Source organism: Anthonomus grandis, chromosome 1 (genome assembly GCF_022605725.1).
Source record: "Anthonomus grandis grandis chromosome 1, icAntGran1.3, whole genome shotgun sequence".
Lineage (NCBI taxonomy): Eukaryota > Metazoa > Arthropoda > Insecta > Coleoptera > Curculionidae > Anthonomus > Anthonomus grandis.
The window spans coordinates 33,344,370-33,368,403 of NC_065546.1; the positions used below are offsets into that span (position 1 = coordinate 33,344,370).

General features: G+C 33.1%; 1 protein-coding gene across 2 annotated transcripts; it reads right to left on the reverse strand.

Moving 5' to 3' along the window:
* On the reverse strand, positions 1 to 21,921 carry LOC126740096 (cytohesin-1). 2 transcript variants are annotated; one of them, XM_050445991.1, is made up of 7 exons: positions 21,712 to 21,921; positions 17,284 to 17,402; positions 17,156 to 17,229; positions 16,059 to 16,226; positions 15,541 to 15,972; positions 9,674 to 9,979; positions 1 to 689 (listed from the first exon to the last, which is right to left on the reverse strand). In XM_050445991.1, the coding sequence occupies exons 2-7, from the start codon at positions 17,324 to 17,326 to the stop codon at positions 504 to 506; spliced, it is 1,209 nt and encodes a 402-aa protein (XP_050301948.1). In that variant the 5' UTR covers positions 17,327 to 17,402; positions 21,712 to 21,921; the 3' UTR covers positions 1 to 503. The 2 variants fall into 2 exon arrangements, with proteins under 2 accessions (XP_050301948.1, XP_050301958.1); XM_050446001.1 differs by lacking the exon at positions 21,712 to 21,921 and adding an exon at positions 16,752 to 16,848 and having other exon boundaries at positions 17,284 to 17,357.
* Between the last annotated feature and the right edge of the window lie 2,113 nt (positions 21,922 to 24,034).

A 24,034-nucleotide genomic window follows, 5' to 3' on the forward strand; every position in this document is an offset into this window, starting at 1 on the left:
TTCTTAGTTACATCAATAGAAACATATATTTATAAACTTTTTTTATACAAAGAAAAATCAGATAATATATTTTTCATTAGGCTATTTTAGGTATTCGCTGTTAGTTTCCAGGATTCACAATTAAGCACAATTTTTCCTAAAAATCAGTCTTAGATCAATCTAATAGAACTTTATACAAGAACAAAACCTTATCCCTAAACTAATGCTTGAAAGTCACAATAAACATTTTCTGTTAGATTGGTCTTAGAATGACACCCAACCTCCAACAAGTAATAATAATAATAATATTAAATGACCAGAAAATCAAAACATATGCTATACATATTTACATAATTGCAAAATTATACAATAAATAATTATTAAACAGGTACAATAAACGGTTTTTATACAATGTTTGCTTTATAACTGTGTCTAAGCTGGATAATACTATAATAAACTTTAATACAATTTCCAGAAGATATAAACGATCACAGCGATATTTGGTAGATTCGGACTAATTTTTTTTAATTTTTCAAATGATTCTGTGCCTTCTTTTTCCTATTGGCTAAAATATCGTAAAACGGGTTGTGACTTATACTTTGCGTCAAACGGTTGATCCATTCTTTTCTTTCCTCGTCGCTACTCGCCGACATTCGGTATTCTCTATGTTTTCCTTCTACCACTTTCCCTTCCGAATCAGTCTTACAAGCCTAAAAAAAATTTTTTTTTCACTTCTATAATATTTAATATACATATGTATATTTACGATATATGCGTCACAAGGCATACGGCAAAAATAGCGCATAAAATATACGAGATAGAGCATAAAGTTCTATAGCACAGTTGTATCGTTGCCAAAAACCTACAAACTAAAAATATTTTGTACTACCGTGTGTAAAGTACTTACTTTACACACTGCCCAGGATATTTTACGGATATACAGGGTGCCTCCGATTAAGTCGGCACTATTGGTATCTTTGTTAATATTTAAGATACAGGGTCGGTTAAATTAGCAAACTAGTATGATTTTTTCTGTTGATTAAAATGGTGAAAACAGAAAAAAAATTGAACATCGCGTTTTCGAGAAAATGTGAAAAATGTACTTTTGTTAAATAGAATCCCCTGTATATTATTACATAAATCAAAAGATAATAATTTTCTTAATAAAAAGGTTTATTTAAACTAATAGCCTAAACCTAAAAATAACAAAGTTATAGCGATATTAATAATTTTGTCAAATTTAGGCAAGTTGGCTTTGAAATAAATAACATCAAGTAAAACTACTAATTTACAATAAATGAGCAAAAACATAGCCATCTTATTCAATACATTTCTGAGCACACTTAAGCACACAAGACAAAGCTACAAGGCGCTTTTAAGATTGATCTTCTATCTATTGATCCAATTATTTGCCTAATATGTGTTTGAAGTTCATCAATGGTTCTGTATTTTTTTTATACACTTCATTTTTTATGTAACCCCAAAAATAAAAATCTAGAGGGGTTAGGTCTGGTGACCTAGGTGGCCAACGAATCGGGCCACGTGTCGCAATCCATTTATCGTCAAACAGTCTATTAAGTAATATTCTTACATGATTTAGTTGATGGGGAGGTGCTCCATCCTGTTGAAAATAGATTTGTTGCCGTCTCTCCAAGTTAACATTATCCAAATAATTTTCCAGCGCTCCAGATAATATGAGATCAACATATCTCCTTCCAGTCAAAGTGCCATTATAAAACACAGGTCCTATTACTTGGCTTCCTATTAAGCCGCACCAAACGTTTATACTAAATTGATTTTGAGGATTTCTGGGATCAGTAAGGAAAAGATTTTCTTGGGACCAATAGTGTACATTTTTACGGTTAAACATACCTTTGTTTGAAAAATTAGCTTCGTCGCTCCAAATTATACGGTTTAAAATATTATCATTAGCTTCATATGCATTAAGTAACCAGTTGCAAAAAGCAAGTCTTCTTTCGTTATCGCCAGGCAACAATGTTGGTACTGGTCGATACTTATATCCTCCTGAGACCCAGCGTCCATTTTAATGGACACGTAAACAAAAATTTTTAATACACTTATTTCTAGAAAAATCTGGTAATATGCGCGCGGTTATCGTTCTAAGTGCTTGCGCGCAACCACCGAATATAAGTTTCGTCAGTTTAGCCACGTGCTTGAGAGGTGACGCAAGTGTTTGTTTACAAAAAAAATGGCGACAGGGCGCCGTACTTCCTATGATGGTATGTACTCTACATCTGGTAATTTATTTATGTTTTTTTTTAGAGAAATTTAAAATATAATGTTTATTTAACAATTTAACGTAAATAGTTTTTTTATTGGTCCTTTGTTTTTTCTTTAATCTGCCTAAACATTACCTGTCCATTTTAATGGACATTGGGACTTAATCACCACAATTTTTTATTACCGTCTTTTTGTTTGTTTTAGCTGTATTCGGTCGAAAAAAGTTTTTGAGGCCTGGAGAAGACGACGAAATTCTGATATAAAAAATTCTGTAAGATGCAAATTAAAAAATTGTAATAAAAAAACCAAATTTTATTGTGATACTTTTTTATGCATAACAAGCAATAGAAACTGTTTCAAAGAGTTTCATTCTAAACAATTTTGAAATAACTGCATTTTTCGTTTTTTTTTCAGTAAAACTTGTATTTTTTTTAATTTGGCATGCAGAAATATAATATTTTCTGAATTCTTAAGCTATGTTGACATTTTTATATTTTTATTTTTAAAATGTTAGTTTAAAATGAAACATGTATGTCTTATTTTAAGAATTTAAAATATTTTTGTTTATTCAATTTTTTCTAGGGATTAAGACCCAATGTCCACTTAAATGGACACCAGTTTTTTTGTTAACTATAAAAAAAAATAAAAAAAAGTTATTAACAAAAGTTGTTTCTTTTTACACTTTTAAACGAAATTTAAAAGGATTTTTTTTCCTAAAAAAAAACAACTCTGGGTCCCAGGAGGATATGGCACAAATTTGTGTTTCTTTAACACCCGCCAAATTGTTACTAAGCTCACACCGTAAACTCTAGTTGAGTTTTCCATATGAGCTTCAAAATATGCCAAAATAGAAATTTCAACATCCTCGCTTACTATAAATTGGTTCCTTCTTCTAGTTCTTTTAAACACGTTTTCGTTACTTCTAAATTTTCTGTAGAGAATTAAAAAGTATCTACGGTTTGGCAAGTTACGAGTCTGGAATCTCTGGCGGTACTCTTCTAGCGCTCTGTCACTATTTTTTCGACATACAAGGTAACATTCTAACATATCACATTTTTCAATATGCGTAAAAGGCATTTTACTAATTTAGATTTTACAAAAATCACAAACTTTGCTAACATGTAACTGTCAGTATTTATTTATTTAGTAAAATCTCTACGGCTACTGTCATTTTATTATTCAAACAATGATTTATTTGTTTTGCTCTCAAAAAGTTCAAGGCCAACTTGCCTAAATTTGACAAAATTATTAATATCGCTATAACTTTGTTATTTTTAGGTTTAGGCTATTAGTTTAAATAAACTTTTTTGTTAAGAAAATTATTATCTTTTGATTTATGTAATAATATACAGGGGATTCTATTTAACAAAAGTACATTTTTCACATTTTCTCGAAAACGCGATGTTCAATTTTTTTTCTGTTTTCACCATTTTAATCAACAGAAAAAATCCTACTAGTTTGCTAATTTAACCGACCCTGTATCTTAAATATTAACAAAGATACCAATAGTGCCGACTTAATCGGAGGCACCCTGTATATACAGGATATTTTTAAGTTTTACTTTTTACGCAAATCTTGGTCAAACTATTAATTTATAACAATCATACATAAGCACTAGTCCAACAAATACTAAAAAACCCCAACGTTAACCTCCATACAATAATACAGATTTTGTTCAAATCGACGTCGCACATTTGGTACCATATCAGGAGTTATCTGTTGGCATTCAAATATAATCCTTTCACGCAATTCTTCTATTGAAGCTGGTTGGGTAGCATAGATTTTACTCTTTATGTGACCCCACAGAAAAAAAGATCCAGAGGTGAAAGATCTTGCGACCGCGCGGGCTATTCAACAGCCTCTCCGTCCAATCAATCGACCAGGATAGTTCTCATTTAAATAATTGCGTAATGAGGGGGCGCACCATCCTGCTGAGACATCAGCTCGCCTTCAACGTACTGATTGTCATTGCCATTTTCAATAATGTTCGTTATTCGATCGATAGCTTTTTGTAATAATTTGAGGTCCATATTCCCATCAAGATTACCGGGTATAAAAAATGGTCCAATAATATGATCGCCATTAATGCCAGAACAAACGTTTAATTTTTGGGGATGTTGAGTATGTGCTTCGTGATAAATGTGTCGATTGTAGTGCGAATTCATTTAAGAAAAACGAACATTCATCTGAGAAACAAATGTTAAACACATAATTGGGATTATTAAATGCTCTTTTACTAGTTATTTCACAGAACTCCAAGCGCCGATCCTCATCGTCTTCATTTATTTCATGTACCAACTTTATTTTATAGGGGTGGAAATCATGCGTTTTTAGAATCCCTTGTATACTTCCCCGATTGATCCCACATACAGAAGCTAACTGTCGAGTGCTTAGTGGAGGATCTACATTAACATGTCTCATGACCGCAACCTCTACAGATTCGTTCCTTATAGGTTTCTCCATATTTTTTTTTATTGATCACTGATCCTGTTTTCCTAAATTTTGTAATTAGTGCTATGACATACTTTCTTTGCACGTTTCTCGTTTCTTCACATTCATTGAAAAGTTTCGCTGTTCGAACAGCATTTTGAATATTAGCAAAAAATAACACCACTATTTCTATTTTCTCTTGTAGGGTATAAACCATTTTGACTAGTACTTTGTTTAACACGTTAAACTAAAAATCAATGATTTCACTCTGACCAAGTTGAACCGACCTCTAAGTGACATCATTATTTATTTTTTATCTGAATTTTGACATTCTTATTTTTTTCCCTCCTAAACGTCGATTTCAACAAAATCTGTATTATTGCATGCAGGTTAACGGTGGCCATTTTCAGCATTTGTTGGAGTAGTGTTTAAGTATGATTGCTATAAATTAATATTTTGACAAATAATTGCGATTTAATACAGTTTTTCCAAAAATCCAACATTTAATACAAGTTTTACAAAAAACTGTATTAAATGTTAAAATAATCAATAGTTTGAGAAGCGCTGAAGTAAAATCCTTTAAACTAGGTATAGCAGTAAAGAGAATCGAAAGACCTTTCAAACAAGGTATAACTCAACCCACTACTATTCTATTTAAAATTTTTGAGGTTATTTCCACCCTGGCTAAGGGATGACCGATGGAGGTGGTATTATTATCATACTCTAAAAATGTTTTCCCCTAGAGGTGTTATATGTATTGGCGTTTTGCATTGATAACTTGATGCACATATCGAGTCACCTGAAGTTTAGAAATATTCTTAATTGGCATAATATTAGAGTTTATATTTAAGTCTTTTGTATTATGTCTCCTGGGGAGATTTTTCTTGCATGATACCACAAAATCGACAGATACTGTAGGTGATAGTGTACCAAGGAAAAACAACTCCTTAATAAGTTTGTGGCACCTGTGGCACGAATTCATTTTAATATACCTATAGGTGCAACTATTTTTCCCTTAACTTTATTTATGTGATCCATGACAAACTCATGACAATGTTTCGTCAAGATACAGACCCAAGTATTTAATTACTCTGTAATGCTCTAAGTATTGACCATGAACTATTATTATTGGTTCTAGATTTATTTATTCATTATTTTAGGATGTGCCAGAGTACTTTCGAATAGCAACATCAGCAAACAGTTTTATTTAACCTTTTAATTGTATCTTTGAAACCAAGTTAATACATACAAGAAACAATGTGGGACCGATTATGGATCCTGAGATCCATAATCCACTCACTCTGAAATTGTTGTGCCATGGCTCACTCTATGATTTGTTAGCAACCACTAAAGTATTCTCAAAATATATTATGTGGTACACCTCAGACTCCCAACCGTTCCAACTTATTAAATGATTTCATTTTTTCATCTCTAAATGTCTCAGAAACATATATTATATTCCCACCTTTTTCCTCAGATCATAAACAAATGTAGTCCCTGCTACTTGGCTAAAGGCCACAAGTTTTAAAGTCCTCGTTTTTTTTGACGTAGGTGGCGTTATTAGCGCCACCCGTACCATCCCCACCATACCTACTTAAATCATTCCTGTTTCTTGTGTTGACGCGTCAACAAGTTCTAAGTTTTCGTAAGTGCTTAAGTGATTTAAAAAGTGGAAAAATTCGGATTCTTCAAGTTTATCAGATTCTTCGGACGAGGAAGCCATTGAAAGAGAGATTTATCTCTTAAAGGATAGACTGAAAATCCTGAGGAAGGTGAAGAATAAGGGGACGCTATCGTGTAGCGTCAAACATGGCGGCCAAGCCGTGCCCGACACACCGGCGTCGTATACGGCCCCTCCGCCGCTGTTACCACCACAAGACCCGCAGCCATCGACATCTTTCGCCCCCGACGCTATCGATCAAGGATGGTTCGAGGACGACGACAATGACGATCTCTCGTTTCTTGAACAGACACTTCCCAACACGGAAATGCTGGCGACAACGAGTCAAGATGGCGGCGGGCAGGAAAGTGTTAGGTTAAATAATTGTTTTTGAGCACAGTAGCTCAAAAACGAATTTTCTTGACACAGTAGTCTGAAAATTCTTATTGCCTAACGGCTAATATTATTCTAGCTAGGTCTAGAATCTTCTTCATTCACCGTAGTTTAAAGAGGCCGTTTTAAACACCGTAGCTTTAAAACGTAAAAAATAATGTTTAGGGCACCATAGCTCAAACAAACAATTTTGACATTGGTCAAAAAATTGTTCCTGGTACAGGAACGGGGCACCGTAGCCCTCAAATAATATTTTCTGACATAATAGTCCGAAAAATATCCCTTAAGTCCCAAGTTCAAAATCCGCCTTTCTACTTTCAACGGAATACTGTCAAACAACATAAGTACGTATGTCGTAGATACAATCTCGACTACGACTATGATGTTATTATTCTGAAAAAAGAGGGAGGGGTAGACAGCTGTCACCGCTAAAGACTGACGGATGAACTGTCATCAGTTGTCAATCTAGTAAACAAACAAATTATTGTTTATTTATTAAAAAAAAAAAAAAAATTGCGGATCTGGACTTGAGCTTAAAGCAAATCAAAGAATTTTAGTTAATGCCTTTTTCTAGGTCAAACTGAACCACTTCGCAAAATTTACTTGGATCCGTTGGTTTAAAAATTTTGGGGCAGGATTGCGACTGTCCTGCAAAAACTGACGAATTTTTTTGCCCATAGTTGGACACCAGTGGGGAAATATTCTTTGTGAGGGACTATATCCAGTGCGCTAACTGTCCATTTAAGACACCAGAACTAAAGTTAAATTAAATATTAATGATTCTGCCATACAAAGTGAACAACAAAATTTTGAATTCAAGAAGCCTACCTCTGCAGAGGAGTGCCCCCTGATGCTATAAAAATAATTTTATCTTTGATCAACCGTTAAACAATACTACTCTGCCTTAAAGTTATGGTGGCAATTCTGAGGGGATGCCTATATTTGCATGTATAGTCCTTCTGTACTAGAATTGTTACAATTTTTACTAAGTGCTTTGGTTAAGGAAAAAGGTATGGTTCCTCTAATAATATTAGAGCAGCAAACCTAATTGTTCATCCTAATTTGACGGCAGATATTCGAATTAAGAGATTTTTCAAAGGTGCATTAAATTCACAACCGTTGAAGCTCAAATACTCTTACACTTGGGATCCTGAAATTGTAATCTCTTATCTTAAGTCATTTTACCCTTTACAAAACAAAAAAAAAAATAAATTGTCTCTTAAAGACATTCCCTTCTAATTAGTAACACTATTGGCTTTGAGTACAGGTCATAGAGTGCAAAGTCTTGCTCTTCTTCATATCCATAATATAAAAATGGCTCAGGGTAAATATGGAAAAGGTACCGGACAAAAAAAAAAAAACCAATAGAAATGAAAATCAACCAATCTTTTATATAGAAATAACCCAATCTCATCAGGGAATATTTCAACACTCTTTTAACTTAAAAAAAAAAAAAATTAAACCATAAGCCAGCTTTGCCTCAAACCTTGAGCCGTTGCATTAAAACAGTAATGAACAAGAGTGGGATTGATACTAAAAAATATAGGACAACAATTGAGAATGCAGTTACAAATAATTCTTGATGTGTGATTTAAATGTATAAATATTAAAATTTTGTTTAAAACATTATGTCATTGAATAATGTAAAACTAGGTTGTAAGAAAGTTATGTTTTGTTATTTTGCTTAAAATAATATATTATTATGCATATTAAGATATAAGAAATTTAATTATAAAAACTTAAGCACATGCCTGCAACTAATAGGGTCTTTAAACAACTACATTTGTTTATGATCTGAGCAAAAAGGTGGGAATATAATTAACATATCAAACGAACTTACCTGTAAGTGAAGTTCGATATTAATTATATGAACCACCTTTTTCCTCAGATCATATCCCTCCCTTACATGCAAAACGCCCAACCCTGTATCTTGAGTCTTTAGTTGCAGACATCTACTTTGAAGAAATGATTTAAGTAGGTATGGTGGGGATGGTACGGGTGGCGCTAATAACGCCACCTACGTCAAAAAAAACGAGGACTTTAAAACTTGTGGCCTTTAGCCAAGTAGCAGGGACTACATTTGTTTATGATCTGAGGAAAAAGGTGGTTCATATAATTAATATCGAACTTCACTTACAGGTAAGTTCGTTTGATATGTTAATTTTATACTTTAAATGTATGATTGACAATGCACTGTTGAACACGCAGCCCATTTTGCCAGTAACTGTTAATACTTTTTTGGGTCTAATAACAGATAATAACTTGAAATTCGAGAAGCATGTCAAACAAATATCATTATTATAGCTAGCATCATGTTGTGCAATAAGGGCCGTTAGGAGTGAACACTGCCCTTAATTTTTATTCTTGAAACAGTTTGCCTAATACACAGGAAATACTTCTTGATTATTAATTATAAAAATAACCAAACTCAGTTCTTAACGTCTGTCAAAATACAGTAGACTCCAAGAGGATTTTTTTCAACAGCCCTCAGGGTAGATAATGAGAACATCATGAGCAAGTTCTTCAAGTGGAAAATTCATGAGAAATGATAAAAATTAAATCTCAACTAAGTATTTTAATAAATATTTATAGCAGATCGATTAATTGGAAGGGATAATGATGGTCCTTGACAATTAACTGCACACAAATACACTTTTTATGCTTATTTTACACAAAAGTTAAAATATAAATCTAATAACATAAAATATACCGGACGTTTAATTTAAACATTTTGAGATATTGCGCGTTAAATTTTGGTATATTTGACAATTTATAACAAACATTCTGTTTTAATAAATACTTATTTTATGATAAGCTTTTTGTATATGTAAAAATATTTTTAGTTTGTAAATTTTTGGACACCCTACAACTTTTTTAAAAAACTTTTTGCTTTACTTCGTATAGTTTATCTTTGCTGTACGCCTTTTTCATGTACCCACTATAACAAACACCGACTATAAAAAAAAGTACCTTAATAAACTCCACTCCTCCACTAGCATACAACTCGAAACAAAACTGTTTTTGTCTATCCTGGCACTCCCTAATAGAAATATTTTCCAAAGGTATGATTCCCCTTGGTTCCTTATCTGTGGTGTATTCGAAATAATACAGACAATTATCGTTCAATATGAACCACCGTCTCTTCCAGCTTTTATATCTGCCTCCCTGTTTCCACAACCAACCTTCCTTATCGGGGTTAAAGAACGTATGCATAAGATCATTACCGTCGTCTTCTGGGATTTTAAACGGTTCTGACTTTATGCTTTCATACAAACTCTGAAAAAACACAAGGTTTAGGTTAAATAGATGTAGTGAGGAGGCTTATTATTAATAAGTATATTTTTTATGTGAGACATGAAATGGGGAATTCCGTTCAATTTCTAATTAGTTCAGTTGACTAGTTATACTTGCATAAGCTAATTTAAAGCTTTATAACATACAATATTTATTTATTAAGTCTTTAAGATACAAACAGAAATCCAAAAATAGTATCCTGTTATTACAATATTAATTTAAACTTACTATAAATTAACCAACAAGCAATAACAATCTTTAAGGAAAATGATTTAAGGTCTCATGATGGCTTAGTGGGGCGAAAAATTTAACATTTTCTCTTTATTATATGTTTTATATGATGCTGTAGATTTGGTGTTGTTGCTTTTTATAAAATTTCATGATATTTTTATGTCTATAAGGTACTTATAGTGACTTTTCAGACCTTTTTAATTTAATTTTATTTTAGGCATTTGGATTGTTCTTTTTCAGGTTTTCAGGGAATTTTCTAACTTTTTCACTTCAAATCGAATAAAATTAAAAGTTAATTTAAAAGTCTGGAATACATAAAAAATAATTTACAATGCCGAGAAGTCATAAAAATTGACCCAATATGTTTGGAATTAATTAAAACATATCTTTCATCCATTTTATATCAGAATTTATATCTGTGGGTATTGCAAATATTTTTTATACTTTTTAGGTGTTTTAAGTAACTTTTCATGTTTTTTATATACCAGACTTTTGGAAAAATTTTAAATTTTTACTCAGACATTTGGCATAGTTTTTTCCAGATTTTTAAACGCATTTTCAATGCTATTTCAGGTTTTGACATTTTTTTTTATTTCTTTAAGTCATTTACAATGCCTGGAAGACATTTGACAAAATTGTGAAATCAGAAGCCTGAAAAGTATAAAAAATATGTTTCAGTTATTTTTCATTTTTGTTTCAGGCTTTTTTTTATCAAATTTTTATGTTTCTCTGGGATATTGCAAATAAGTTTTCATGCCTTTTAGGTATTTTAAAAAAGTTTTTACATTATTTGAAGCATATAAAAGAATTATAAGAAAAGAATAATTTTGTCTGATGAAATTTCCTTGGCTTTCAAAAAGAAGCTTTGAAAAGTATATTTAGTTTTATCTATTATTATATTATTAGTTAATATTTGAGTCCAGTGGAGTAATGTTCCTAAGAACCGAGCACTCTTATTTTAATAGATACGTAAAATGTCCATCTTTGGTCGAAAAATGTTTCTTAAATATACAGGACGTACGATGGATTTGCGAAGTTTAAAAACATAATTTGAGTTAATAAACGTTTATCCATTTCATAAGCAGTATTTTGTAATTCGTTTTATGTTAATATTATAATGTAAATGGTTAAATATCAAGTACGTTGTAAAATTTAAAATAATAGATCTTAACATTCTTATATCATCTAGTTATAGGTATTTATTAAAGTTATAAAAATCATCACAACAAATCATATCAACAATCATACAAATCATCAAATGTCTTTAAGATTTTGTAAAGATATCTCTTTGCTATCTGGGGGGACCTCCGTCGATTTATTGTTTCATAATTATTTAGATGTACAATAGTATATTGTATACCTAGTAGGAAAAGCTTAACATTCCCGGGCGATCGTAAAAATTGCCAATACGGAGTCTACATACTATTTTTCCGAAAATCGGGAATCATTAAAATTACGGTAAATTATTACTAATCATGTTAAAAATTTCAAATCAACATTATTATTTTTCCCTTGAATAAAAGAAGCCATGAAACATTGTTTCGTAACTACGGAAACGTAAGTACATAATTTTAAATTGTCAAACTTGACGAGTGAAAAGTTTATTTGTGGCGTCTTTCCAAAGTGTTGATTTTTTAACGTTTTAAAAAGCCAAAGTAACGTGTAAAATGATGAGTGATGATGACTGTTCCATTTCTGGAACCTCCCCAGAACTCACGGAGGCAGTGAATGCTGCATCAACCGCTTTATGGACTACCGTACGAATAAAAATGTAACTTCTTTCTCGAAAAATGTTGTAAAGGCATACTTCTTGGAGCTTGGTTCCAAGATGAAATCTTCAACTTTATGGGCCAATTATTCAATGCTGAAGGCAACCCTTGCAATTAGACATGATTTGGATATATCTAAATATTCAAAACTTCGGGCATTCCTGAAACGACAAGCACATGCCTATAAGCCAAAAAAATCAAAGATTTTAACTAAAGAAGAAATAAACAAATTTATTCAGGAAGCTCCCGATAAGGAATATTTAATGATTAAGGTACAAAACTTCAAATTACATTTGGATTCTTTACATGCTTATTTATTGTTGTAGGTAGCTGTAATATTTGGAATTTCCGGAGCTTGCAGAATGGACGAGCTGGTTAAAATGACTGTACAGGATATACGAGACCTACTATCTAAACTTTTAGTTACCATACCGGATTCAAAAACCAATACATCAAGGTCATTTATAGTAAACGAAATGTACTTAAATCTATACCGCAAGTAAGTCTTTAAGACCAAGAGACATGAATACCACTCGGCTTTTTTTTTAAGTACCAAAATGAAAAAGGTTGTAGACAAGTAGTAGGAATTCACCAATTTAGAAACATGCCTAAAATAGTAGCCAGTTATTTGAATTTGCTAAACTCGAAAGAATATACCGGCTACTGTTTTCGTCGGTCTTCTGCCACAATGCTTGTTGATTCTGGTAGAGATATTACTAGTTTAAAGAGACTGGGTGGATGGAAATCAACAAACGTCGCTGAAGGATATATAGAAAAGTCTCTCACTAATAAGGAAGAAGTGGCAAATAAAATTTTCACAGCAGAAAAAAATCAAGAAAGTAAATCTAATATTTCTAATACTGCAGTAACGCCCAATATTAGTTATTGTCATACAAATAAAATTATTAGTTTGGAAAATATTCAACAAAATAATGCTATTAGTTCCCAAGTTCTTCCAGTTTTCAATACTTGTACTAATTGTCAAATAACAGTAAATATAACAAATAATAAGTAATAATTTTAAAATATAATGTTAACCTTGTTTGTGCTGAAAGTTTTAAAAATAAAATTGTTTAGGAAAAAACCTGTTCGCATTTATGTTCTAAAGTTTACTGTATGGAAATAACATTTCCTTACAGTACAGAAATGAATATTTCCTTACTGTTATTTTCGGTTGCCAAGCAACAATCAAGTTGGAGGAAATATTGACTTTTTCTTTCAAATATGTTTTCGGAAAAATACATTTTTTTAACACCTTATATTATAAATGAGACAAAGCTTGCTTCATTACTGGATTACTTCATCTAGAAGGCTTTTGGAGATGCTATTTTATATATACTTTTGCATTGACAAATTATCGTCCAGTGGATTTTATTCAATGGTCCTATGGCGGTCTACTTTTGTGACATTCGATTATCTTATGGACCTTTATATTGCTCAAAAAAAAGAGGAAACCTTTGGATGTCCATACGACACATTTGTGCTGTCCAAGGATGCATTCAAAATACCAGAGACTGAATATAAGGAGACTGATCTCCGCGCTTCCTAAATGAGGCACCGTGTACGCAAAATTGAACTGGGTTCGCGAAGTAGCCACCAGGGCGCTGTTGGTCGGAAGTGTACCTTGCTGCACCGTGTTTTTTGCAAAAAGACAATTTTTGATAACAATCGTTTTAAATTCATTTTCAATGGAGATAAGGCGTTGTAACGTTTTTAGGACTCCATAGGTCAGTATAGCATTATAAAACAATGAATACATTTTTTGTATTCATCATATTTATATGCTTCGAATTTTATATTCCAAAAAATGTTCGCATCAATTTCGTTTTTATTTTATTACGTAAATCATCATTGTATCTTTTTTTTTCTATTGATAATGCTAAAAAATATATAAATATTAAAAACCATATAGGATAAAGTCATTTTTTGAGAACCATTTTTTTAATATTGGTTAATAATCAATTTTATTGAAATAAATGTTTAAGCATATATTGAATTATTTTCACATTGGATTCAATGAATAACTATTTTTTCTAAAAAAACTTTCTCTGTTAATTTAGTCTCCTGTTATTGCCAAATTTTGCACTTTATTAACTACAACGATTATTGCTTATATTGCGCGATGATAAATGGTTTGTGGATTGTTTGGACTTGTTAGGTAGGATGATCTTGAAATCTTATTGAGCAAAGAGTATTTACAAAATGATCATGAGGAAAATACTCAGAAGAATTCTAATGCAGAGCTTGAAGTCTCAGGAAATATAACCTGCGATTCTGTCAAGAGAAGGTCCCAACGCCAACGAAAATAATACAATTGGTAATAACATTTTTAATGTTTAAATTACATTTTTAATTAATGTTGTTTATGTGAACAATTATTTTTGTAGGGTAAAACCAATACAGTGTATAAAATAATAGTTAAAGATGTAGTTGTCAAATCACGTGGATCACATAGCCCCATCCGAGCCCAATGGCAAATTAATTTCCTCAAATTTAAACCTGATGGTAATAAACTACAGATTTTTATTTTAAGGTTATCAAAACCATTTTTTTTTAAAGATGAAGTTTAATTTTTTGGCTCAATCTTTCAATTCAAATTTGTTATAGAGATTCAGGTAAAGGAGTAAATTTCGTGAACAAAAATATTTCTTGTACTGTAATATATTAAATAAGTGTAAAATCAAAATTAGTGTTTGAGTATGATTATTTAAAGAAATTTGTAATATTTTAATTTTTTTTGAAGAATGAATCTGACATGTTTATGAAATCCTGAAATAAAGCCAGCCTTACAAAATAATTCATTTCATATATGTTATTTTATTTTTTATTAATTTTGTCATGTACACTACCGGACAAAAGTGGAGAAACAAAGTGTCTTTTGTATTTATTTTTATATTAGTGTATTTGATCATTAATTTTTTATTTTTTTTAAATATAATTTTGTTTCTAGTATTCAGTACCTTATTCCCCACACTCAGTCAGTCCTTTCATCCGCAAATAGAGTTTTAAGTTTCATAATGAGAAACTGTAAACAATTCACTAATATTACATCTCTTAAAACACTATTTTACTCACTAGTTCAATCAAGACTTGAATATTGCAGCTAAGTGTGGTATCCAATATATCAGATTCATGTTATGGCTCTAGAGAATGTTCAAAGAAAATTCCTCAAATTTTTGCATTTGAAGGAAACTGGTGTCTATCCTCAACGAGGATTTGATAAGGCTCTTTTACTGTCTCAGTTAAATATAGATTCTCTTAATTTTAGAATGATGCTTGTTTCTAATAACTTTATGTATAAGCTTACTCACAATCTTATTGATTCGCCCTATCTTTTATCAATGTTAAACTTTAGAGTACCAAGATGTAACTCACGGCTTACCGAAACATTTTATTGTAATGGTTTTGTATTGTTGAACAATAAACAATAAATAAATAAATAAATAAATAAATGTGCAACATAAATTAAATCAAAGATTTATATCATTAGTGGGTCACCTTGCATTCTTTTTACATATTAATAATTTTATTAATAAAACTTACCACAAGTAATTCCCTAGGTAAATCCTGTCCCTGGTTGATCCCCCTATTCATATTCACAAACTGATCAATGCTCGGCTTCTCCTTAACACTGGGATTATGTAAACTGGTATTCAACATAATAATCGCAAACGAAAGCACATAGCAAGTGTCCGAATTCTCAAATATGTTATTCTCCCCTTGACAGTCGCAGTATCTTTTGGCGAAACACTCCATCATACGGTCGATCTTTTGGGCCTCGCCGGGCAGCCGAAAACTCCACAAGAACTGCCTCAAGGCCTCCACCAGTATTAAATCGGTGAAATCGTGTAAGTTCACGAACGCCTGTAAGACTTTCTCGTTGAAATCGTTACGCTCACCCAAGTAGTCTCCTATGGCAGTTTTATTAAGTCCTTCACCTTTGTGAAGGAACTGGGCTACTCCTTCGGGGGTATTCTAAGAGATTTTAATATTAAATGTACTAGAGAGGCACATTACTAACATCTGATGAATATGCAGGGAATTTATTACGTTAGTTTTACCTGTAACAAGCCTTTTTCGATCAAATACTCGATTCCGCGCTTCGGGTCCATATTGAACTTCTTACGGCCGATCGACATCATTTTTGCCCGATTGCTGTTTTTACCGTCATCCCCGGTGTCCAGGGACTCCATCTCCGATACTACTTCACACAAGTCATCTTTGAGTTGCTAAAAATTATATGAAAAAATCAGGATTGTGTCAAAGCTGCTTACAATATATATAATATATTCAAAAAGATTGATATTCAAAAAAGGAAGGCGAAGCTTGATTAACCAAAACGTACCCTAACGTAAAATCTCTTAATTGTTAATTAAACTTCACTCTATAATATGTGAAAAATTGCACCATATTGTAAGAAGAATCAAGCAGAGCTGAGAACAAAAATAGTTTAGGAAGCAACAATGATTGCGACTGGCAAGAAAAAATAATTTAGTTTCATTTTGAACCCTGCATTATAACCCAACCCATTAAATACAGGGTGATCAGTCAAGGGTAGGTCTCGACAATAACTAAGACATGTATCAAAAGAGAGATGATAAAAATGATCAAGCAAAAAATGCCAGAAATAATAACACCCACTGATCTAGCACTTCCTCTTGACCACTTTTATAATCAATAATTCTGCTTGTTATGCTTCATTCGAGTTAGTTAAACAACATTTAAAAAAAATAAAATGCCATCTAGCAACCAACCTTTTTGTCCTCGGCCACATGTCTACTATTCACACAAAAACAACAACGCAACAGACCCAACATATTGGAATTTGTTCTGGACGAGTGAGAACAATCACTAAAATTATCAAAACATTAGTGGGCAGACAATGTGAAGGAATGGCGAAATGATGGCGGGTGCGAATCACTTTTGTTAACAGAACAGATAAAAATTGGTTCTTCTACATAGTGGTTGTTGTTTTTTTACATTATATTACATGGCACCTGGGGGGTGGGGGAGAGAAAGGGTGTTTTGTGATGACCATATTAATATGGAGCTGTGAAATGTTATTTTTTGTGAAGGTGTTTGGAAAAAACTACTTTGAGTGCTATTAGGGGAAGGAGTCAAATTAAACATAATAGACATAATTTAGTAGGGCACTTACCTGTATTTGTAATAATAGTTCAGTTTTCTTCCGTCTGATTTCAATTAAAACTTTCTGCTGCTCTGGTGAGAGGTCTAAAATAGCCAATATTAAAAAAGGGTTTAACTGAATTTATTTTGTTTAAATACCTGATATATTAAATGTTTCTAAATTGTTTCCTACTGTTCCCATAGCTTAATTATTGCAGATGATATAATCTTTATGTTATGATTTATTGTCTTTGCAAAACCTTCATTTAGATGTTTAGCTAGAAAATTGAAATTTAAATTATGAATCATTAAGGTATCAATCTTGGTTAGTTAGTTAGAGCATTTTTTCATATAACTTCCAAGCTATTTGAGATATTTCTCCAATTTTTTTACTGTCTTATAAGTAGTTTGTAGGTAAATTAAATGTTACAAAAAAGATTTTACTACTTTTAAAATTAGCTTAATTAAAACTTTTTGAGGTACTCAAACTAATTTTAAGTACCTCAGATTTGAAATAAATTTTTATTTTTTATTTTCCGAAAGTTTACAACATTTTTAGAATACAAAGGTAAATATATACATTCATCACTTAAAAAACTAAACTTAAAATTAATCTAATTACACATTTTTTAAAGGAATTTATTGAGACACAGAAAAAACTAAATGCTTGTTATACTCTATTTCAGAAGTGTATAGAGCAATAAACTGGGGAATTCCGTTCTGTTTGGCTGCATTTCGTGGTAGTTCATAGGCGCAGGTACTTATAATATTTATGAATTTTATTTTCACGGATTAAATGCCTTTATTTTGAAAGAGATTAAATACTAAATAAATACTTTTAATCCTTTTGTATAGGTACCTATCTTTTAACGCTTTGTAACATGCAAAAATGGGGTCAGGTAATATATACAGGCTATAAATACTTTTAAATCATATTTTAAACGTTAGTAGTCACTGCTACGCTGTAGTGTAATCACAATATTATTATCCCAATATTTAAAAAATGGAGGTATTCAGTCCAACGAAAAGATGTACTAAAAATTCTCCACTATCGCTGAGTGAAAAAGTTATTATTTTAAATGTACATGATTGCATAAAACACGATTACCCTAGTTTTACTGTGCAAGAAATTGTTGAAAAATGTTTTCGAATGAGTGGAATTGGAAAGTCCACCATTTTCAAATTGTTGCAGGAAAGAAAAGTAGCAGGTCAAGTGGAATCTCCCAAGCAAAAGCCAGGACGACCTACAAAAGTCCTTGATGAAAATGCTAAATGTATAATTCGAAGAAAAGTTCACTCTTTTTATTTTAAAAAGGAAATACCCACCCTAGACAAAATTTTAATGGAGCTTGGCCGAGATGACAGTATTCCGTTGATAAGTAGAAAACTTTTATGGAAAACTTTAAAAAATATGGATTTTGCCTGGGAAAAGCATAACCGCAAAGCACTTTTACTGGAGAGCGACGAAATTGTTTGTTGGAGACGACAATACTTGAGAAGTATCAAGCAGTACCGCAGGGAGCAAAAGAAAGTTTTTTATCTTGATGAGACGTGGATTAACGAAGGTTATATAGTCCAAAAAATGTGGCAAGACAAAAATATAACCAGTGCTCGCCAAGCTTTCATAGAAGGCCTGTCTACGGGTATTAAAGTACTTTCGGGAAAAGGAAAAAGACTTATAATCACACATATTGGAAGCGAAGAGGGATTTTTAAAAGAAGGTCTGCTAACCTTTGAGTCGACTCGCACAGGAGATTACCATGAAGACATGAACTCAGACGTTTTCGAGGACTATTTTGGTGAAATGATAAAATTTCTTCCGGCTAATTCGGTGGTGGTTATGGATAACGCAAGCTATCATTCACGGCGAATAGAGAAGACGCCAACTTCAAGTTGGAGAAAGCAAGAAATTATCGATTGGCTGACTGCAAAAGGTATTGCGTTTGAAGCAAATTTGATAAAAAAAGAACTGCTGGCAATAGCAAACTTACACAAAACTCGTTTCATGAAATACGCCGTGGAAGATATAGCCGAAAAATATAATATAACTGTACTGCGCTTACCGCCATATCATTGCGAACTAAATCCTATAGAACTGATATGGGCGCAGGTAAAAGGATTTGTAGCAAGACAAAACACGACTTTTAAAATGAAAGATGTTAAGCTACTGTTTGATCAAGCCATTACGGAAGCGACACCAGAGAATTGGCGAAAAGCAGTCCAGCATGTAATTAAGCAAGAGGACAAAATGTGGGATCTTGACAACCTCATCGATCAGACAGTCGATCCTTTAATTATAATGTCAAGAGGTGATGACATTATAATTAAAGAAAGAGTTCGTCAGATGACGAAGAAGACTACAATCTATTATAATTTAAAATTGTTATACACTGTTCAAAAAGTGCCAGATCCAAAAGTGACATTTTCAACTGTTTTACTCTACATATTATGTTCAATAAATTTGTGAAAAAAATATATTATTCCATTTAAACAAAAGTAACTTTCTAAAATAAAATAGCATTTAAGTACATTAATTATAAGGTAAAAAACAAGTCCCAGTTGCACGCCTTTGGCGAACCGTTTTCAATGTTTATCAGTGGGTAACAATGGGCAAAACTCATAAATTGACCCAAAACCGGGTGGCACTACCTGCAATCAACGAAAAGAAAGAATTTTACATTGAAACTAATACCCAACTAAGGTAGTGGCATAAAATATTGGTGGATCACCAGGTACCACTTTTGCATACCTAATGAGGTTTTATTGCTCTACACACTTCTGAAATAGAGTATAACTATTGTAGAAATTTTGTTGACTGTATTCTGTGAACAATATGTTTTTCAGCAGGAAGAGACATGAAGAAGTAAATGAGTTTAGATTGAGTAAGGTGGTACATGGATTAAAAAGAGATCAAGGCAGTCAGAACATCTTGTTACTCCACTTAGAACCTCAAAAGCAAAATATACTTCCATCTACTAACAAGGGATTTAGTGATAGATATGACATGGTCTGATCAGTGGAATGAAATGTTAGAAGAAGAAAACTGGGTCTTGAAAGGATTAACCTCATAACCTTGACAAATTTGTGCTAAACATTTTCAATCCTATTGATATTTATCTGATAGTTTAATTTATCTGATGAGACCATATTACATTAGAAAATTCAAGATTAGATCTGACAAGAAACTTAAACAAAAATTCTGTTTGTCTTAGGTACAATATGGTCAAAGTGATAAGAAAAAACAAAGCTTCGGGTCCAAATAGACACCAAGATCCTTTACCAAGTCAACATGCTTTACAACTTCATTATTAATTGGGTATTCTATAGTGTACAGACTCCTATTTCTACTGAATCTAAAGAAGCAACATTTAATAATTTACTTAATTGACATGAAGAAAAGATTACACTAATGTTATTTGGCAGAATATCAATATCTAGACGAGAGCAGACTTGCCTATAGTCTTAAAATGTAGCAAATAGGATATAAACAGAATAAAGTTAGTAAATATAAAAAGATTGGTGTTGACTGAACAACAACTTACAAATCCATGTTATTAATCAACCAGAATCTCTTGAACAAGCCTTCTTCAGAACAGCGGCAACTCATATAGCTCCAAAATCTCAGGAATAAAAGATAAGATGCTTATGATTTAAGATAAACATGGACAGCCTTTTAGGAATTTGTTCAGGTCCTAGATCCTTTCTTGTATCAACTAGAATTCATTAAATTGAAAATATTCTCGTTAAAACCTAAATCCCTCAGATTTGAGGTAAAATAACTGTGAACCTTTTTAAGATATTTCTTTAATTCTTTGACATACCATAAACAACAGTCATTGACTTATTCTGAATATTTATCTCATTACATAAACATGCTTTGCCTGATAAACTTTCAAAATTTAAAATGTTCAATTATCTATAGGAAATGACTGATGTTTTTGCAACACTGATCACTGATAGTGAAATTTTGTTTATAACATGTGGAAGAAATTTATTTGTTTCAATAAAATAACATAGCAAGAAAATTTTCTTGGAGAATTTGGCCAAAAAAAGCTATTCCTGGAAATATGGAAAAAAAACTTTCAATAATTAAAAACTTGTAAATAATACTAATAATTGCCAATAATGAACTAATACTAAGTGTTTCTTACATTTATTATTCAAAACTTGAATGAAAAAAATAGGGATTACACTTACTTGAATAATCTAGTATAAACTGAAATTGTTAAATATAGAAATAGGTATTCTATAATATAAAGAACAATATTACCTCAATTATTTGGCACTGATAAATGATAATATGAATCCTAATTTAAATTAAATTCCCATTAAGATTTCATTAGTATGGTACTAATGGAACAATTGAACAAACTGAGCTGGGAAAATGTGGTTCACCAGTGCCAGTCAAGAACCTTGCCATTAAATTACACCTCAGATATGTTGACCTTTTCAATACACATTGTAAAACAATTTTGCCAAACAGGGCCTATTCCATTAAGTTTATTTTAACTTTAATTGCTTACCAGATTTACATTTAATTGCTCTCTTATCATAAAAATTACAATGTTTTTGAGAAGCCCTACTTACCATCCACTTGAAAGGGAAATTTCCGCAGAAAACGAGTCACCGCAATTATCTACACAAGAACCGTGGTGCAACGTTTAGTTTACTTCCAGGAACAAATCCAATAACAACCAGAATGTTGCTAAATAATAAAATAAATTAAACTATGTTTCATTTTTCAGTTCATTGAAATTCCAAACATTTTTTTTTTCTTATTTTGACAGTGACCGTCAATGACACTGAAGACAGTTGACAAGGCGTGGCGGAATTGTCACAGCTGTCATTTGTCACAACAAAGTAGAGTTGGGCGAATCGAATCATACGAAATACGAATCGTACTAACCTAGTGATTCGTATCAAAAAAATTCGTATTTTTCGTAATAAAATTAAATCGTATACATAAAATATGCCGTGACATACGTATTGTATAAATGTACAATATACCCTCACATGCGGCATATTGTACAGTCCCGGCCGGTTGAAAGAGAACGACCTGAACGCGTTTCTCGTAACTTTTCGTACCGGACGCACTGCGCCGGCAACGTCGCGCTGGACCTACTCCCAGATAAAGTAGCGGATAGTAGAAATTTACGACTGTAGGGATGAAACCATAAAATGCAAATATCTTTGTGCCCTGTGGCATCTTGAAGCAAAAAAGAAATATTTTCATTTAAATTTAAATTTCGATTATTCTCTGAATGTTTTAAATAATTTGGGTAAAAGAAAAAGTGTGTAAGTATAAAATAAATAAAATTCATATAATTTTATATTATATAATATATTAATATTTCGTATAGCCACCTTCAGCTATTATAACTTTCTGAACTCTCCTGCTCATTGAACCTATTAGTTGGCAGCAGAGATCATGAGTTGCTACTTCTTCCCAGGTTTCTTGAATTTTCTGCCATAACGCATTCTTATTTTCAGGTATGAAATTCTCCATCGACCTTACCATGCTACCCCATATGTTTTCTATAGGATTTAAATCGAAACTTTTCGCCTTTTTAAACTCAGTTTACCAGTGACCGGTTAAAAGACCTGTCACTAGCCGAATTTCGCGTCTTTTTAGGCGTAGTAGATTTTTGGTGAGAAAGGCAGAGGGCCCACCTATGTGCGCTTTGGCCTGTCTCATACCAGGGGACTCAGTCCATCTTCGGTGGGTCCACTTGTCCAGCAGATCCTTCATTGATGCGACCGCAACGCATTTGGCGATACCAACTATGGGTTCCGGCCCCATCGGCACATTCGCGGATCCCAGTCTGGCAAGAGAGTCCGCTTGTTCATTACCTGCATGGCCAGGTATCCAGACGAGCTGGACCCTGCATCCAACCTGTACCAGTTTTTTCAGGACTTTTATGCACTCTAGTACAAGCAGTAATACTACGCAAAGGTAAGCTCCAAACCTTTGCGGCCGTGATAGCCTTAATGGCAGCTCTGCTGTCCGAGCATATTGATACGACTGTATTGCGGTGTCCGCAGCTTAGGATTTTCTGTCCGCATTTTAATACAGCGAATACTTCGGCCTGGAAGACAGTGACGTGCTCCCCCAGCGAGTATGCCCTACTGGTATGTGGTATCCCACCAATAAGCCCTGATCCAGCTCTGTTATTCATTGTGGAGCCATCTGTGTACCAGATGGTCCCCCTGTTTAGCAATGCAGGTCTGTTGGAATGCTGCCACTCCTCTCTGCCTGCAATATGCGTCACGAATCCCTCGCAGTCCACAGTCACTGGAGTCATGCAGTCACTGCCCATCAGAAGGAGAGGACATTCCTGTATGGCCCGTGACCAAATTTTTGCGTGACCGGTCTCGCCAGCACGTAGTTCGCCGAGGACGTATAGCCTGTACGCAGTCCCCATTGCCTCGAATTGCACAACGAGGTCCAGAGGCGGAAGGCTCAGCAGAGTCTCAAGCGCTCTAGTTGGCGCCGTCCGCATGGAACCCGTTATGCTGAGACATGCAAGACGTTGGACTCTGTCCAGTTGTGCGCGAATTTTCGCTTTCTCAGTACATGGCCACCAAACGATAGCCCCGTATGTGAGAAGAGGTCTCACAATGCGCGAGTAGATCCAGTGGAGGATCTTAGGAGACAGACCCCAGGTATTGCCGAAAGCCCGCCTGCAGGCCCATAGCGCGCAGGTGGCCTTCTTCATTCTGGTGTCTGCATGATCGTGCCAGGAGAGTTTGGGATCCAACTTGATTCCCAGAAATCGAACTGTCCTGGAGTAATGCAGCTGCTCGCCACCTAGAGATATAACAGGGGGCGTGCCAGAGTTACGTCTCCTCGTGAATAGTAGGAGCTCTGCTTTTTTGGGGTTAATCCTGAGACCTCCCGAGAGGCACCATG